Below are 20,118 nucleotides of genomic sequence, written 5' to 3' on the forward strand. Positions count from 1 at the left end.
CTTGCTGGCTGTTATCCCCCCCAAAAAAAAAACCAAAACGCTTTTACATTCAAAGAACTGAATGTGGATAGGAGATATCCCCCTCCCCCCGCCCCCGGCCTCCTCAATTCCCTTTCCTCAACACACTCACCTGGTCTTTAATGTCAAGAAGCTTTTAGATACAAATTGTGATGGATCGCAGAACAACAACAAAAAGATCTACAGGGATTCAGTTTCATGCTTTTCTGATTTGGGAGCACTGATTTTACCCCTACATTACCCTCAAATTCCTCATAATGAGTTGGGTAACAAGTGTAAATAATTGAATCAAGATATTTAATTAAAAAAAAAAACCTACTTAAGATGTGTAAACTTCTCTTCTAGTCTAGCACACAAGTCACGCTTCAATCAAATTGGGTGACTTACATCATTTAAAATTCCCCTTCTGATCTTCACTTGCATATTGTCAAATTACCACTGAACAATCTCATCCTATATAAGGTTTTAAGAGCTGAAGTCCTCTAGCAATGTAACAGAAAAGCATGGAAAGACAATGGAAAGTACATCATTGTGAGGAAACTCACAATGAGGATCTTTAGCTGAAAACCAGTGTCTGTCATTCTTACTTTATCAAAATCAAGTTTAAATACATTCCAATTGTTCCTAATTGCTGCAACAGTCAAGGTCATGTGTAGAATCTACAGCTGCAAAACTGATCATAATTCTATCCAATGGTAAGATGGGGGTGGGGAATCCTTGAACACAGCCATTAAAAGATAAATAAATGAATATTTAATTACCAGATGTGCCAAACAATGTAATTGTGTTGATGTAGTTCATCACTAAAGGAAGTTCATTGGAGAATTTAGCTTTTTTAAATAAAAAAAAAATGATCTAAGTTCAACATAAAAATGGAGCTCTATCCCTAAACAGGAACTCTGGGTTGCTCTATGCTTCCTATATGTTCTTCTTTCCTCGCTGTGTTTGATTCTAAGCAGTGGAAAGGCCAAAATCTTGCTGCAATGATTTACATTCAAGAGCCATTCTCCAGGGTATAAACCTATGATGCAAATGCAGCTGGTGAAAGAATTAAATAATAATTTGTTTTATACAATTTCCCCAAAATAAATCACTAGCAGAATAAAATTTCCATTCCTCAACAGCATGCAACAAAACAGATAATAATTACTAATTTTCTGAACTTTTCCATACCAAAAAATCTATCAATGGCAAGTTGCTCAAAATGTTCGCCTAGAGTCTTTTGCCTTGATTGCACCAATCTGAAAGCATGTCAAGTCTATGAGAAGTAAGGGAGAAGTAGTATGATCCCCCTGGCACATGTGTCCTGAAGTTAACGTGGAAATGGATCTATGCGCACACAGCCCGAAATATCCCCATAGGGCTGATCTGTACCGTCTGTGTGATCTTTATGGCACACCCTCACTTTGAGCAATAATGATTACATGGATCAGGCCATCACACACTCAACAGAGCAAGAGATGGAGGAGGCTCTTCCTTCAACCCATGCATAAACTGCACATTTTAATGTCCATGGAGATTAGTTCCCCATACTCATCAGAAAAGAGTCAATAATGGCCATGATCTCCCTTCAGTGTTCTACTGGTGCACCTTAAGCAGCTTTTCTATCGAACTGTTTCTTACCAGTTCCCTATTTTGACTTAATGTTGACTTTCACACTTCATTCCATTGTCATTTACAATGGGCCAGATTCAGCAATGACTTCTGCTAGCACAATGACTTCTGCCAGTATAACAGGGCTTTTCTCCCCTCTCCTCCCCCCATGTGTCCCCTGCAAACATACCCTGCAGTTGGGAGAACCCCCAGAATAGAATTATTTTTTTATTCTTATTTATTATATTTGTATACCGCCCTATACCAGCAAGTCTCATGGTGGTTACAGCATAAAATCACAATATAAAAACACATCATCATCATCATCATCATCATCCCAATAAACAGAGGGAGGGAGGGATAATAAACCCAATAAACAGAGCAGAGGGAGAAGATCATTCTATCAGACAAGCAAAAATGCTTGAGCTGATAGAGCGAGCTGCTTGGCATTACCTTGAATTCCTCCCATTGTGTTGTCTTATTATCTTAATTACAATCAGATAGACAGAGACACAGATAATAATACCCAAAACAAGAACAGAAATGACCCTGGCCCTTGGGTACGTATGACATCATTCACTTGAAAAGGCAAGGGTGTTCAGGGGAAAAAAATCAGTGAACAATACATGACAGTATCAAGGGCATACTCCAGTGGATTGGCATTTGTAATATTCTTGTCCTCTTCTCATGGTTGCAGATAGTGGTGCATGACAAATTTTCTAATTTAAGTGGGCTGGGTGCCAGTTTAATTCTTTTTTAAAAAAACACACCCTTGATTGTGCGTTAAATGAGAGGTCAGTGACACTGAACACTAGCAGGTGTAATAACAATGGCAGGCCCTTTGTAACAGAAATGCAAACAAGAATTGTCCGGAGGACATTCAGGACATTGCCTGGCCACTTATGGCAGCAAATGATTGACAGTTATGACATCAAGTCAAGGGCAAGTGTCACGATACTTACCAGTACTTCAAAAAGCTACATAATAAAAAGGGGCTGCAAACAGCGCCACAATGGAACCGATTATTCCGCTCATCCCACCAAATACAATGCACTGAATGCGAAATGTCATTTGCCAATAGTGAAAATAAATATGAAAATACATGTAAATAGGTTGTGCCAACTGAATTTCAACATCAGTTCTGCGCTTCAGCCAGAAGAACTAACTCACTGTTTTCCCTTTTAGAAACATGGCAGCTGTCATATAACACCAGAGACAAACTATATAGGGAAATAAGTCACTTTGCTGACAGACAGTATTTTGAGACAACTAAGCCTCACTTATAACCCTGAACTTGGAAAGGGAATGATCTTTTTTTTTTTACTGAAAGCTTCATACCGGATAAGCAAAGTTTGCTTTCTAGGTGCTAAGCAGATACTTGCTTTTCTCCAGTCAATGGCTTTTACAAGAGAATTTACTTATGTGTTAATCGCCTGCTGGGTGGTGGGAGAATCTCTCCTTTGATCAAAGGGAGAAATGCTGGTTTTACTTTACATCCTGTCTCTTTCTTTCTCTCCCTCTGTCTCTCAACTGGGCAATAGCTGGAGGGATACATTTCAGGACATTTCTTTTATTCCCAGTATTTTGTTACTTATTGCATACTACCACCCAAGGCATCAAGGCTAAAACCAAACACTCTTTGTGGTGCACCCACATGACAGACTTCAAAATGGAAACAATATTTAAGTTAAACCTGTAAGATCAGATTTTCCAAAATCTTGCAACATGGACAGCTTTTGAACACTTCAAAATAAGATCAAAGTTTGACTGGCAAGCTGAAGTAGCAATGCATAAAATTGGGTGGTTTGGGTTTTGTTTTGTTTTTTAAGCCCATGAATCTCTAACCAAAAGGAGCACGCAGGTAAAAAATAATTCTGAAAAGCAATTATTTAGCTTCCCAGTAGTGAACTTTATTGAACATTTTAGCTCTTTAGCTAGTTGTCAGCTCTTTGCCACGATGCCTTACATCAATCACAGAACATGGGGGGGGGGGGCAGATTCTTTGCCTTTCAGCTCTTTTTAATATTTTCTTTTTTTAAAAAAACACCTTATATTTGATAACTTTTTCCTTTTTGAAAACTATAACTTTCCTACCCCTTGCCCCTGTAAATGGTGCTTCAAAGAGAACTGTCGCCCGGTCGATGGAGGCTTCCCTTATTATCTTAATACAACTAGTGTCCTGCAAGGAATGTCAACACACTTGAAGCACTGGCTTACTCAAGGGGATATATAACGTATTTCTTAACTGGGTACAGGTTCTACTATGCCCTTGCAGCTGGTCCAGACACTGCAGTTGGTGCAGGCTGCTGCAGCCTGGGTGCTGAGTGGTGCTTCTCATCAGCTGTGCTAAGGGCTGCTTGTTAAGCACCAAACCAGTTCTAAGATCCTTTTACTCACAATCAAAGTCCTATACAGCTCTGGACCAGGTTACCTGAAACACCATTCCCCCCTCCACTGCCCTGTAAGGACAACTAAGACCAACTAATGGAACCCAGTTAGTTTTTCCATGGCCAGATTATTATCATGAACTGGTAACAAGGAACTGGGGCTTTCTTACTGCTGGCACCAGCATTGTGGAATGCTCTCCCTGCTGAAAGATGGAGGGGGGCATCAGTACTGGCATTCCACTAGTAATTGAAGACACACCTGTTTAGACAAGCATCTCCCTGATCTCCTGACTTCAGACAATGATCAAAGCAGGATGGTCACCTTTTTAAACTGCTTTGCTGGTTTAATGGGCTTGTTTGTTATATATTTTAACTCTGGATGGTTCAATCTATTGTGCATTTTGATTACAGGTGGCTATATTATCATACTTTGGCCACCTCATGAGAAGAGAAGACTCCCTGGAGAAGACCCTGATGTTGGGAAAGATGGAGGGCACAAGGAGAAGGGGGCGACAGAGGACAAGATGGTTGGATAGTGTTTTCGAGGTTACCAGCATGAGTCTGACCAAGCTGCGGGGGGCAGTGGAGGACAGGAGTGCCTGGCGTTCTCTGGTCCATGGGGTCACGAAGAGTCGGACACGACTAAACGACTAAACAACAACAACAAATATTATCATAATATAGCTATATTTTCAGAATTAGTTTTATTCTTGTTATCTGGCTCTTGGCTGTTTACAGAGTCATAGAATAGCAGAGTTGGAAGGGACGCTGAGGACCATCTAGTCCAACCCCCTGCAATGCAGGACTATGCTGCTGTCCCATTCGGGGATTGAACCCTAACCCTGCAACCTTGGTGTTATCAGCACCACGCTCTAACCAACCAAGCTATCCACTTGAACTGCCTTAATGTTTCTTCTTGCAATAGAACACGGTATGTGAGTTCTTTTAACAATGATGATGACGACGAAAAAGTTCTTTGCCAAGCAGAAAGGTAACCCTCCCACCACCACCATCAGCAGCACTGGAACACAGATGTTCTGGCAAAAGGTAGTGACAAGTGTTTCAGATGGCTGGATACTTATCAGTTCTATGGCCCTCTGTGATTAGTGGCAGAGTAGTACATGCAGGGCCTGACTGCTGACACTGAGAACATCTGAAAGGGAGGGTGCCCATTCTGTTAACCATAATGCATTGTTTTAGCAAGGAGAAGAGATAGAGTTGCAAAGAGCTGTTTGACACATGGTTCTCATGGAATTGCCAGCAGTGACCATCATGGGCATGTCAGTGGGGCAATTAGCCTGAACCGGATGCTCTGGATACAGCCTCAGAGCTTTTTACTTCCTCCCTACTGCCAAGCAAGGATCTCCAGTAGAAGGTAGGACTTCCTCCCACCCTTCATTGCCACTCTGTGGTTGTAGCCAGGTAATGCGTTCAGCCCCTCCATACACGAATTATCATGGTTGCCACCTAAACTTATTAAGAATCATCTGGAAAGAAGTAAGTAGAACCATTCATTTCGATATAAGCACAGACTTCTAACATACAAGTCCCTCCCACTATATATAAGGGCCTGGTGACTTCTGTTTCAGTGTATCTGAAAGCTTATACCCAGAACAAACTTAGTTGGTCTCTAAGGTGCTACTGGACAATCTTTTAATTTTTTTATTTAATACAAGTCTGCTCTATGTGATGAGCCTACCAAAAAGCAAAGGAGATGAAATAACTTCTAAAGAATAAATGTCACTGAAAGAGCCAGGAGCATCTTCATCAGTGGACTAAATTGAAATCCCAACTGGATAGTCCCTCAAGGAGACAGAGAGTTTTGGCTGGAAATCTACGTGAAATATATACGGTTGTGAATTTACCAGCTGTTCTTGTTTGGCAGCCTCAGCAGCTGAAGTGGTACAATTGGGAAGCTTTAGGGAACTACAGCAACTCATAAACCCTTAGTAAATCCTTGTAAAGTAAAAATTTAAGATCTGTGAGACGGCATAATTCTTTAATTCAATCCCATTGGGATTTGCCACCTAACAAATACGTTCCTAGTTTTAAAGTTCTGTACATGCAATAAAATGAGTTAATTCCAATTTCTCATAGACGTGGCTTGATTCTTACAATTAACGCAATCTAGCATCAGCCTTACTTCCAAGTATTAAGAAGAGATGCCATGGCCTCTCTTTTGTTAAGGACCATCCACTCCTATGTCATATCCATTGCCCTGTTTCAGATGAGGGACGACAGAAAATATGACATTTCAATAGGAGGGGCAAGATTTACAACATTCTTGGATATATACAGTATTGCAAGTACTGGTCCAACTATCACCCTTGGTGAAATTTCAAGATACCCTAAATGACTAAGCCCTATGGTCATGGCACTGACCAGAGGGTCAGCAGCCCTGGACCTAATCTTGAATGCTGCCAGGACTTGGTGTGAGATATAAGTGTTGTTGAGCCAACTGGGAGCAGTGTCAATAGTGCTGTTAACCTAAGCATATATGTAAATGGCCAATTGGCAAGAAAACCCATCACATTTGATGTCATAGGATAAAATGAGGGAATTGATAAAGTCAAAAAAGCCAAATATTTCCAAAATAACTAATGTATGCTTTGCCAGTACTTGCATTTTCGTTATAAAAGCTGGTTTTCAGTTTTTAAAGACTGAGGCTGGATCTAGACACATCAAAGAAGTGTTTCAGTTTAAAGTGTTGTAAACTTAAACAGGGAAAACAGGTGGAGAAAAACGGGACTCCACATCGCCATCTGGTGGTGCAATGTTATATCGCACATACAACACATATAAATCGTTTTTTCTTTACCAGTCTAGTTGAGTCCTGAGCAGCTGGATGGACTCTCTGATAGTGAAATTGAATAGAAGTACTGCTCCACCAATTGAAAAGTAATTTAACTATCAGTTTTGCTTTTGCAGGAATATCTTCTCACAGTTGAAGTCACTGAGCCTCTCACAAATGGTTGAGGACATTCAATTCACAAGCACGAAAGTTACGATCCACATGCAGAATGATAGAAGGTAAATAGGATTTAGTCAGCAGATGTGATGTCACAGGACCACTCCACCAATCTCTACTCAAAACAGAACAGCTGTTTCCCTTGTGTCCCTATAGCAGTGGGTGGGGGCAGTTGTCAACTAGAGTTGCATCCAGGCACAATGGCAATAAAATGTAATTTGCTGGCACCAATCCAACAGCCTGGAGTTAATGGGGGGGGGGGGTTGTCCTTCAAAACATCAAAGAAACACCAAGCGATCAAACAGCTTAAGGATTAGGTGTTAGACTGTGCTGCAGAGAAGAGGTGAGCTAAAACAGAGGGTACTTTTGAAATGCTTTTCTCACACAAAAATACCCCCCCTTCTAGCGATTTATGGGGATTATTTACACAAGGGAGATGCTGCCCATTCTGTAGGAACAGGGGTAAACACTATGTGTCCCCAAATTGCCAAAGCAGCCAAGCATGCTCCTCGTCTTCCTACGCTGAGTAGGGGTGACTTTGTGGGCTGCCCTTGAAGCATGAGAAAATGAAGGTGTTCCTGTGTTTCCTCTCACCCAAGTGTGGGTAATGCTGCTTTGTTTGCCCTCAGTGGCACTGCTACAAATCTGTTTGGCTACATAGCATCATGACATCATCGTGCTTCCCAACTGTGATTCCCAATTGGCTACATAGCACCATGACATCACCGTGCTTGCTATGTGAATCCCAATTAGCACCGGAGGAGGAGAAACAGAAGCATGGGATAAAGAAGCTGTGTGAGCAGCTGTGTTAAAAATACATATGGTATTTTTCAGGACATTTTATCCTGAAAATCTGGGGGGGGGGAGGAAATCAGTGCAGTTCTTGTTTGAATACTTTGGGGGGTCAACGGCTTTGTGGAGTTGATGCCATAACATCAGAGCACATTGAATAAAAGAAAGAAAACAGCCACACAAGAAATGCTCCACGGGCAACAAAGCCTAGCAGTGATGTTCCTTGTAATAATAAATAATCCCTTTCAATTTCTGCATGAGAAATATAATATTTCTCAAATATAATATAATATTCCCAAATATAATAGCAAAGTTTCAACATAACAAACACTTATACCACTTGAAAAATTGCACATTCTATAAGGCCTCTGGTCTCCGGACAATATTGTAGCAATACTTTTCTGCACAGAACTGGCATCCACACACTCGATGAGAAAAATGAATTGGACAGTTCTGACTGCTTCCTCCAGCTGAATGCTACAAATACTAGTTTTAATATTGTCATGCTTCCCCCCTCCCCAAACTACTAAATCTGAAAAAACATCTGCAAACATATTTACCTTAAATGATAAAAATAAGTGGTTTTACATATAATACTATACTTGTATCTAGAAAAAGAAATTGCTCAAATTTAATGTTTTAAGACACACATGACTAAAGTAAACTTACTTGGAAGTAAGACTGGCTGGACTCTGTGGGACTGACTTCCAAGTAACATGCATAGGATCAGATTGCATGCTTCCTTTTAGGAATGCAGCACTTTAAGTTCTGTGTGGTAAATTTTGCATGCCTAGCCAGGCTCCAGAAGCATCCCTTCCAAAACCAAATCCCTCACACTGCATAAAAAGCATTCCCAAAGCTCAAGTGAATTTTGGGAAGAGCCTCTTAAGGCAGCAAGTGCTGTGGTTAAAAAGAGAGGTAGAGGGGGATAACTCTAGTGTGAATATGGAAGCATTTGCACATGTCGAAGGAGCTCTTTGGAAACCATAAGCAGTGTCATTGGTTACATGTAGAGTGCCAACATAAAGTTGGTGTGTGACTGAAATCCTTTAATACCTTTATCATCAAAGCCATGGTCCACTCTACAAGCATCTTGGTAATAGCATCATAATGGCGATCTGACTCAATTTCCAGAAATTGTATAGAATAAGCTTTTACGATGGTCTCTGCACCAGTTGAGCACACCAACATAATGTGGTTCCACCACATTTTCCAGGGACTGGGCTCCAAGTTTATCTTTTATCAAAATACTAATGTTTATGCCACAGCAACCAAAGCAGTTCAGACAGTGCAAAATTTTCATTCATGCAGCATATTTGGAAATGTGAACTTTTACTAATTTTCTGTTCTGCCGAGTATCAAATTCAGTCCTAAGCATGCTGATCCCAAAGTGCAGCTGCCAAATTCAGTTTTGACTTTTGACAGATAAAAATAAATGAATAATCAGATGCAAACTCTTCTAAACAAACCTGGCATCTCCCATAAACGTTTTCAAAAAATTTGGGTTTTTTAAAAAAGTTGCCAAAAACAGTTCTGATTTTATGAAATGAAGACAGTCAATAATTTCTCCCGAATGCTGCAGTATGAGATCTACAGCTGCTAATTTGAAGAAGAGTCTGCTAGAGCAGGCCAATGGCCCATCTAGTCCAGCACCCTGTTCTCTCAGTAACCACTGTGGGAAACCCAGAAGCAGGACCTGAGCAGAATAGCACCCTTCCCCCCCCCCTACAGTTTCCAACAACTAGTATTTATAAGTGTTGTAGCCCCTTCTGCCTTCTTCTTTTACTTTAGTTCATCTCTGTTATCTTTAACATGCAGCAATACTGGTTAAACAACTAGAAGGAAAAGAAGGCTGTATCACCTGAGGAATTTCTTAATTCTGAGGCCCCTGACCCTACTACTAACTCACCCTGCTCCATCCTGGCAAATGGGATCCTCATAACAGAGGGTCCTGGTTGCGCTCGGGACCCAAGAGCTCACCTGACAGGGTTAAAATGGGGGGGAGGAGAAGGAAGTCCTGGCCATTCCCCTGGGATCATGCCAGGCAGTTTTAGCCAACAGCCAGTAGGTGGCCTGATTCCAGGGGCTTTAAAAGCAGCAGTGTGATGCAAGTGGGGCACTTGCATTTGCACGGCTGAACACCCGGCCACCCACCCTAGTTTAGGTAGAGGCGCTTGGCTTGGCCTTGCTTTGGTTTGGGTCGCCTGTTTTGGAACAGGGGCTGGGTAGGAATTTTTTCCATTTGGCAGATTGGCTTTTAGCCATTTGGTTTTCGCCTACCCCTTAGCAAATCGTCACAACTTGTAAGGTGGCGGTTAGGCATTGGCTCAGTTGGATTGTGGGGAGGGGAGGTGCGGCCATCACCTGCCCCTCCAGGAATTGGGTATTCCGTTAAAGGAATCTGGGGGTCCTGGATCTCGTCCGAAGTCTGCTTGAAGGGCTAGGGCCATGCCAGGGCCACAGGAACCCCGGGGTGAGCTTAGGTTGGTCCTCATCAACCTTGCTCCCTCATTTGGTTTACCCCATTGAAAGATCACCCTGAGAGGTGGAGTCAGTTATAGTGGGGAGTCAATGCCTAAGCCAATACTGCTCACATGGTTGTATTTCAATAAAGTTGTGGCCAAAATTTGCCCCAAAACTTAAACTAATATAAGTGTCTGTGTGTATTTATTTTGGGGGTGAGTCTTGGGGCCTCGAGATGCAAATGCATACCATTGGAAGAAAGGGGACATCCTGTCCCCCCCAAGTATATGGTGGCCATTTGGGGCTAAGTTATTACCCCCCTCCAAGCTGTTTTTAAGGTCCGTGATCTTGCATGGTGCCCCAAAATGAGCATTTATGGGCACCGTGCCCCCCAAAAGCTATTTTTCCGGATCCGCAATCTCTCACGGGTTACGTGATTTGTGCGGGAGTGCAGACCCGGAAGATGGTGTCCCAAATTTGGGCCACATTGTGTTGGAGGGTATGCAAATGCACCGCCAGCAAGAGGGTACTGTTGCTGATGCTCTATAGGCCCCACCCACCACCATTTACTTCTGCTCGGCTTTAAGTGAGAAACAGACAGGAATGGCTTCCATAAACATGGCCTGACAGAAGCTTTTTTGAAATTGCCAGGTACATGCAAATCTAGTTAGAGAAGCTTCATTCTAGGCATAAAGGATGGGAGAGGGAACCTGCTATTGTGGCAGGGGAAATTGTCAGCCCATTCTATTAACCCTTTGAAAAAAAAAATCCCCAAACTGACATCAATTTCAGAACTTCTTTCTGCCCCCCCCTCCCAAAAAGGTTTTTTAAGCCAAACCTTTTTTCCTTGAACTTTTTAGTAAAAAACTTTTCCTGATTTAATTTCCTATCCAGAGTTGGAAAATAGGCTGTTTATATGTATAATAAATGAAAGAGGTGTGAAGTACTATTAAATCTGAACACAAAACTCAAGCGGATTAAGTTTCGAATCACTATTCCAGATGAAAAATCAGCACCCTAGAGTTTAAGAGGCCACACTGATAGAAGTCCTGTAAAATACATTCTTACTGAAGTAGACTGACTTCAAAAACGTAGTTCATGCACCATTTTAAAAGAATGTGACTCTGCTTCAAAAACAATGCTTGTCATCTCTCTGAGTAAGATCTGTGCCAGCAGCAAACAATACAAGGCAAGTGGGAAACACCCTTTGTAATCACAAAGATTTTCATAGCAGGAATTTGTACAGAGTATTTTTCTCAAACATGCAATCATGTCGAAGTTCAAGGTAAATGAAAGAAGAAAAGCAGTAGTTAATTCCACCACATCCTGAGACATTCCTGGAAGTGTATCAACCAGCGCTGCTATTGCACCTAGTTACATATCAAAACAACACAAGAAATAGACCTGACAGAAGAACATATATTGCAAAGCATAGGATTTATATTTGTGAACTCCTTTCCCTAACCTGCAAATAGTCGAAGAGTCTAGATTGCCTAGGAGCCGGGAATGATACTGAGAACAATCAGCTTTCAATTTTTGTGTGATTTACTTAGTTGTTCAATAAAAAGTTCTCCCGGATTGAACCTATTTTTGTACTCACACAAATCAACCTGCCTACTGGTTTATAGGTATGTAAAAGTATTTCTTAGTTTGGCACTCCTGCCTTCAGAATAATTTATGGGGGAAATGATACTCAATTCATCATATATCATCTAAGTGTTATGATCCCACTGAATCTACGTTCCAAACCAGGCTTACAAACACAGTGTCATAAACATTCAGAACCACTTAGCTTTACATACATAACGAAGTACTATCTGTGTGTGTGTTGGGGGTGGGGTGGGGACTAATGGATCAAATGGTATTAGTAATTCTGATTCCAGTCCTAGACAAGGTGGCACTTAGCAAGCAAATTATGATATACAGCATTCATCCAAATGCTTCTTGCAGTGATCAAGGGAAACTTTCTGTCTTTTTCAAGAGACTTCAGGGAAGTCTGGATCCAGCTCTGACAGTTCTCCGTAAGATGTGCAGGTGAGTTAATTACTGAAAGTGACTGCACATCCTGTTACTTTGACAAGCAAGGAGCTAATGGATTATTATAATATAGCAGGGGGTTACTTACATATACTGTATTGTAAAGTTTCTGCTTCTGAAAGACAAGCAGGTCCGACTGAGCCTGCGGAAATATTTATATTTATATTTATATTTATATTTATATTTATATTTATATTTATATTTATATTTATATTATTTATATTTATATTTATATTTATATTTATATTTATATTTATATAAATATTTATCATATTAATAGCATGCTAATAAGTTAAATCTTTCTTGTGTTATGATCCTCTCATGAGAGAATGAAGATGTGCTACAAGTGTTCTGAATTCAACAAATGTGTCAGCAAATCTAATGGAGTATTTATTAATACGTAATATACTGCATTTCCAGAACCAAAATTTGTGGCTGGAAACAAAGTACAAGAAGGACAGAGGAAATAAATGAATTTGGAGTACAGATTAAATTATTGCATCCTAAAATTATTTTCCCCACTCTTTAATTTAATAATAGAGGAATGGATCATTTTTGTGAACATCTATAGTTTCTCTCTCTCATTTTCATTATTCTTTTTATGTAAATGTGTCCCTCTGGTAATATAAAAAAGGTCTGTCATTCATATAATATGAACTGAATTTAATTATACACAAGACACAGTTGGTTTCTTGGAATCTTGTTCTTTTCACTGGATTGGAGAAGTCTGTTGAAGATCATGTCCAATATATTCATGAGCCTCTTGGGAGATTTTACATTTTAGAAGCCGAAACCATCTGTTCAATTTAATGCGAGGTACAGGATGTGATCCAGAAGGGAACACACACACATTCTGGACACACACCTACGTTTTCTCAGAGTTACGTTTTTAGACATTCTACTCAAAGAAGCCTCAAACTTCCCTTAAAACTTCTCCTGAGTTGAGAGCTTTCAGCAGGATAAATGCCCCCCAGGTTCCCTTTTAAACTGAGCTTGTGTCAATTTGCAAATTGCTTCTTGAACTTGGAGAAGTTTAAAGAGCAGTTTGAGGGTTCTGTGAAGGCATCTTCTGAAAAGGTAAGTGAAATCCATGTCTGCGCACAGTATGTTCAGTCACCTCCCTGAGGCTGAAGTAGCTTTTCCAGAGAATTAAAGCTGGTATGATAGAACCTTCATTGCCTTAAGTCCTCACGTCTGATTTTTTTTTTAAAAAAAAAAAAGGTGCTTCCTCAGTAATAATGGTTGGCCAGAGATGATGGTGAGACCGAAGAAATTAGCTGCAAAGCTTGGTTTCAAAACCAAGTAGTCCTCCTTAATAACTTTGTGGATGTAAATTATATGAATATGTTTAACATTTTATGTAAAGATGTGCTATGGTTGCTCATTTCTTTTTGCTATCATAAGCAATTGCCTAGTAATAGGACAAAAACAATGCCTGACATCCCAGTATTAAAAACCTTTTCTAAATATAAACCCACCTTTTTCAATTAAACTTGATTTCAAATAAATATTAATGTTATTTTAAAAATAAATGGTCCTGTTGGTACATTTTTTGATCTATGGTATACTTTCTCATAAACTTCTTTTTTTGTGATTTTGAACAAACCACAAACATTCTAGAGAGATTTGACCCTCTTCACTTTCCCTCTCAACTTTTAACCCTTGGAGACTCCAGTGTAAATGTAGGGCCACCTCAGTAACTTCAGGCAGAAAGATTGTTCAACAGTTGGGTGGTGGTACACAAACAGAATCACTGTCCTGTTCCTGATACCCAGTATCAAATAAAGGCATTCAAACTCAGTGGATTGATGGGTAGGGCGCCAAGCAAGGGATATAATATCATGATAGACAACAGCAATCCTACCTCTCTCCCCATTGGGTCTATCTTGCTGCACCACTGAGTAACTGGTGGGCTTAACTGAGATAGATAAATGTCACCATTCTTATCTACCACTGCACTAAGACCTCAGTGATGCAAGCCAGGTCAAATTGTGGATAAGAGATTTCTCTTTTGGTGACCTGAAAAAGCAGAATCTGCAGGCCCAATGGGTAATTGATATGGCAACCGTGAGAACTTCAACTGAGTGGTGGACCAGGTGAACAGATAGCTGTAAGGTGTCTATATCCTTTCTCCTCACCTGATTCAACAGTTACCCATCACAAAGTCTTCCCTAGATGCCCTGAATATGGGGTATCTCTTCTTCCTTACTAAAACACAGTCCATCACATAACATCCATCAGATATAATTGGTGCGGCAGCACATGGAACAAGCATTAGATGGAATAAACACCCTCAGCTATTCCTGCTGACCCAGTAGCTGTGAACACTGGTCTTCCCCCAGATGCTGCTGTCAGGCAAGAATTCTGCATCTGCCTGGCTTAGAATAGACTCAGAATCATAACACACAGATTGGTCACAATGCCCTATTCTTCACATCTATATTCATTTAAAACATTTTTACTAAACCTCCTCCAAAGCTTCAGATGGCTTACAAAGCATCTAAAATTAAACTTATAAACCTCATAGAAAACCATTACAATTCATCAGATAAATTTTGATTATCTCCTGTAACAACAACAAAATAAATACTGAGAATATTTACTCAGTAAAAGTTACGTTCTACATAAGTGCCTGTGCTCTTGTTGGGTTGGGGAGGAGAAAGGGTCACTACAGCAAACTTCTAATGTCTTCGCCAAAGCTATGAAAGCCTCACATCCATTGTGAAGGAGAATGGGGAAAATAATAAATAAATCTACATTTCAGAATAATCTGGGGAAATGAAAGCTGCTGCTTCCAGCTTTGGATTCATACCAGGCTCCTGTTGGCATAGCAAAAAAGATATTCATCAAGATTCTGGAATAAAACAATATGGTGTAAATTACACTGGCAACCCAACAAAGGAATGGAATCCTATGGGCTGTTTTGCCCAAATACTTCTGCACCTGGAAAGCAAACAAAAATCTATTTTGTGCATCCATGTGCACACAATGAGATGTAAAATCAGACTGTTGCTTGAAAGCAGCAAAAGGAATGCTTATTGCAGTAGCAACTCCTTCGTAAGGAAAGCTTTATAATTACACATAGTATTGTATAAAAACAAACAGCAGACATTTAGTAGAAAATCACATGAACAAAGCTGGGCTCCTTTTCAATATATTTCTCAACAGTAGATGAGAGAAAAATCAGGAGCTAAAGTATAACAATTTAAGTGCTGGCAAACCTTACCACCACATATAACCTGGGTATTTTCCAACAGACAATTAAGCAAGCATATATACATCTTAATTTCAGCGACACTTACACATGCTTAACTGTATATAGGATTGTCCTCTTTCCTCTCTGTGTGAAATTTAGTAGCACATCTCACAGAACATACAATTTGCATTTGTATCTGTAATATGTAACTATACATTCAAATATTGTTCTGGTTTTGATAGCCACACCATATGTTCGTAAATATCCTCTCTAACAAGAACACAAATATGTGTCACTTTGAAAATAAAGCCCAGAAATTATCAATGTTACTAAGTCAACAACTTCCAGTCAACATACACATGGCCTTAGTTGCAATTCATTCTTAACCAGCCCCATATTTTACACTGTACAAGAACTGAAGGATCAGTAACCTTTAATCTTCCCACTGACTCACTCCTGCTTTATCGAAGCCAAAGGGACCACCCAGACTTCTGTTTTATTCAGGAACGTGTCATTGATACGTTAAAAGTGCATTTGAAGTAGATTTATAATGGCCCATTCACACATCCTCCCACTTTATCCGTTATTCTGTGATGCTTCCCCAGCAATCCTGCATCATTGCATCTGTAGTTTAATTCCACCCATTGCCATTGCCCGTGTTCCTGCCACCCCCAATTCCCCACCTTTTCCACCAGAATGCCAGTATATGGCACCAACAGGAAGTATGTGGGAGTAGCACAACAGTACAAGCTTCTCCCCTTCCTTGTCTGATCTTAGCAGTTTCATGGAAATCCATGTCACCACCCCAGCTCAAAAGCTGAGAGGAATGCTGGCTCAACCATACTGGAACAGCCTGGCAACCACCTCACTAGTCTTTGCTTCTCAGTGGCTGCCAAGCCACAAAAAAGGTGGTGGGGGAGGTTCCCTCTACTTGAAGACTCTCAGAGATCCTCTCCACAAAGGCCGTTCCCTCCAAAGTAGTGTCACTGAAGCTCCAGTGCATGGCTGGTCAGGGCTTGATAGGTGAAGAGGTGGGGGCTGGAGACTACAATTTTGGGCTTGGCCAGCCAGGCCAGCCTAAAGTTGGAGATCCCTGCTGACCTCCATGCCCAATGATATTTTGAAAAATATTTTCCAGTCAAAAGGTCAGGACTGTCAATATACACCAACGTTCCACAACTTCCATGCTTTCATTAAACATAGGAATAAAAGGCATTTTCTTTGTGTCTGTAGATGGGGGCATAGAAGCACTCCTGTGCACATTGCCCTGCACACTCAAGTAAGTCCCCAGTCATCCCCGTGTTAAGCGTTAAAAGTCTGAAAGGGGCTTCTACTTGCATTACCTTGAAGTTAAGCAGAATGCCTCAGGTGAGCAGGGACCATGCTTTATCATGGGCTACAAGCAGAGGATTCTACTCACATTCAAATGAACTTAAAAAGGCTTACTGCAGGCATTCCCCACTCACTGCACTAATGTGTGGTGACTTAAAGCACAGAGCGATATGCACAGGTACACTGTGGCGAGGCTTCTGTGAGTGCCCCTCTCCCACCTACAATAGCATTCCTATATTGAATACATAACAAGGTATGTCCTTCCTGTTTATAAAGTTCAGTGTGCCCCATTTGCTTTAGAGCACTACAGAACAGAAGTGGCCGTTTCCCCTACATCAGAAATAATCACCTTATTTTTATTTTTGACAAATTTTACTTGTGCAGTATTATTATTAGCCAATGAGATGGCCATCTCATAAGTTGCACCAAATAAGATACTTCAGTGCAATTTACATACCATCATCATTGGTATAATCTGACTGAAGGCAAAAACCCTGATAACTGCAATAAAGGACGTAAATAAATTGGTGGTGGTGGGAATCTTACGTTTATCTTCAATAACATGGCACCATACCATTACAAATCAGAATAATCACAGTTAATTATGGTCATCCACAACTATTCAAAACTATTGTCAACCTGTGACTCCAGATAGACACTAAAACATTTACGGTATTTAATGTTCATGAGATACACCTGTCCATGTAGCTCACAGTTCAGACAATATGAAATTGCATCTAAATAGAGAATAAAAATGGTATCTCACCCCTCAAAACAAAACTGGAACTTTGGCTTATAGGAACCGCTTAGGCCCATATTCCCTCCTCATCATCCTGCCAGCCAGACATTAGAAGGTGTTAGCATTGGAATGAAAGAAGAAACGGTTAGTTACGGTGGTGCAACTGAAGATACATCGATCTTCAAAGATGAAGGCATTAAAGTTTTCAAAGAAAATGTTATGAAATTTAAGCAGCAGCTATGTTATAAAACAAGCAACAAAAGCAAGAATATAGTAAGTCATTCCGTATATCCAACTGCAACTGTGAATCAAAAGTGGATTGTACAATTCAACAGCAATGGTTTGCATATAAAAACCAATTCAGACTATTGCAGAAAGAGTCTAAGGCTGAAATCCTATGCTCACCTACCTGGAAGCAGCTGCCATAGATCTCCGTGAGGCTGACCTCTGAACCGACATGTATATCACAGGCATATTGGTAATTACTACAATAATAAAAGCTTTCCTTTCAGGAAGGCACAGACATATATGATACAACATGACAAAGAATGAGATAACTTAGCAAGGCAAGTATATTCTTACATAAAGTCAATCCAAGCCATTACTGCATGGTATACTAATGTGGTGCCAAAAATGCCCCCTGCATTTTTTCTTGACCATTCTCCATCAATTTATCACAAGAGAAATCACATTCAAAAATTATAAAGGGGAGAGGAAATATGGGTGCAATGCTCATAGGTGAGATACAGGGGTTTCTTGTGACTATTTTATTTCCAAGGTGACCAAAGGTGTTTGTGATGTCAGTTATTTCATTCTACAAATCATATCTTTGAACCCTTCATGGGAGAGAATTGGGAGGCTGCATACTGGGCTCCTGGTTTTTCTGGTCATGTTTCTTTTTAAGTGAAATCTTTTTACTTTTAAAGAAAGAAAGAAAAACTGACTGCGCTAATCTCAGGTGCTCGGCAGTCAGCCTCCCCTGTTTCCTGTGTTTCAGTTCATGAGGTAAATTCTTTCACTGGGCTTTTTCAGATCAAGACGCAGGTAGCTCGGGTGGTGTGGAAAGAAAAACACACACAAAGCCATGGCCGTCTTGCAATGATAAGGTGAGTTCAACCCCACAGAAATTGCAAAGAAATGCTTAAGTGGTCTGAGAAACCAGGTGGACGTAGGGAATGGAAGTCTCTTTTAGGGGAAAGAAACTTTTTTTAAAAAGGAGGAAAACAGTATAGCTTACATCAATAGATGCCTTGTATTAATGCAAGGTGCCTACTTATGGCCTATTCTTGCTGCATCCCCATGGGCTGCATTCCACACTGTTGCAGAATGTTCCTCAGCCTTCAGGAGTTGCTTTTTGGGTGTGGTGCTCAGAGAAGAAGCTGGAACAGGATCACCGTATGAGCAGAATTCTACTCACATTCCTCTTTACTCCAGCTTATGTCATAGTCAACTTTTGTGTCAGGCATAGATTCTTTTTTTTGCCGCAACAAAGCATCACTGGGATTAACAGAGATTTAAAAAGTAGCAATAATTGATGGATTGTGTACACAGGTTACCATATTTACTTTAACTACTGCCATCAGATGGGACGCGGGTGGTGCTGTGGGTAAAACCTCAGCGCCTAGAACTTGCCGATCGCATGGTTGGCGGTTCGAATCCCCGCGGCGGGGTGAGCTCCCGTCGTTCGGTCCCAGTGCCTGCCAACCTAGCAGTTCGAAAGCACCCCCGGGTGCAAGTAGATAAATAGGGACCGCTTACCAGCGGAAAGGTAAACGGCGTTCCATGTGCTGCGCTGGCTCGCCAGATGCAGCTTGTCATGCTGGCCACGTGACCCGGAAGTGTCTCCGGACAGCGCTGGCTCCCGGCCTATAGAGTGAGATGAGCACACAACCCTAGAGTCTGTCAAGACTGGCCCGTACGGGCAGGGGTACCTTTACCTTTACCTTACTGCCATCAGATACATATTATCTTATCCCTGGAAGACACCAATATGGGATTGTAAATAAATCAATTAAATATATTTTATGAATTACATTTTTTCAGTATTGAGATTTCTGCAGTTGGCTAACTCTTAAATTTATCTTGTGTTAGGGACAATCTTACTTGTGAATAAATACGCATAAGATTGTGATGTTGCATTATTGCTTATTATTCAAATATACCATATACTACATTGTGAAAACCCACACTGGCAACATCACTACTAACCTCAATCAAGTCAATATAATAAAAGAACAGCTGATGTTATATTTTTTAAAGCAGACATTAAGACAGATTTTATGTACATTACTGAATTAAGCAGAAAAATATGGCAGTCAGATATAAATTTAAATATAATTAAACTAAGAATAAAGCCAGCCCATTTTTTACCATATTTATTTCAATAGGGACACTGAAGGCATTCATTTTTATTTCAGTTTATAATTCTACTTGCATAGTCCCTTATTTGCTGCTTTTGATCCCTTTTAACTGCTTGACCAATTTAACTTTCTACACTTGGCCAGTGTTTCTCAAAATGCTCTAGTGCAGGAGTAGCCAATGTGGTACCCTCCAGATGTTAGTGGACTTTAATAGTATGGCCAGTGGGTAGGGA

At 40.5% G+C, this 20,118-nt stretch overlaps 1 protein-coding gene across 13 annotated transcripts in view; it reads right to left on the reverse strand.

The window, feature by feature from the left end:
* ERC2 (ELKS/RAB6-interacting/CAST family member 2) overlaps nt 1-20,118 on the reverse strand; it is a 530,269-nt gene that overhangs the window by 123,359 nt on the left and 386,792 nt on the right. For 3 of the 13 annotated variants that reach the window (XM_079964990.1, XM_079964989.1, XM_079964995.1), the window contains one exon: nt 17,553-17,619. The exons of the other annotated variants lie outside the window; for them this stretch is intronic. In XM_079964990.1, the coding sequence (XP_079821116.1) occupies nt 17,593-17,619 (27 nt within the window). In that variant the 3' untranslated portion in view covers nt 17,553-17,592. The remainder of the gene's footprint in view (nt 1-17,552; nt 17,620-20,118) is intronic. 13 annotated transcript variants of the gene reach the window in all.

Source organism: Podarcis cretensis, assembly GCF_951804945.1.
Source record: "Podarcis cretensis genome assembly, chromosome: 2".
In the NCBI taxonomy this organism is placed as follows: Eukaryota; Metazoa; Chordata; class Lepidosauria; order Squamata; family Lacertidae; genus Podarcis; species Podarcis cretensis.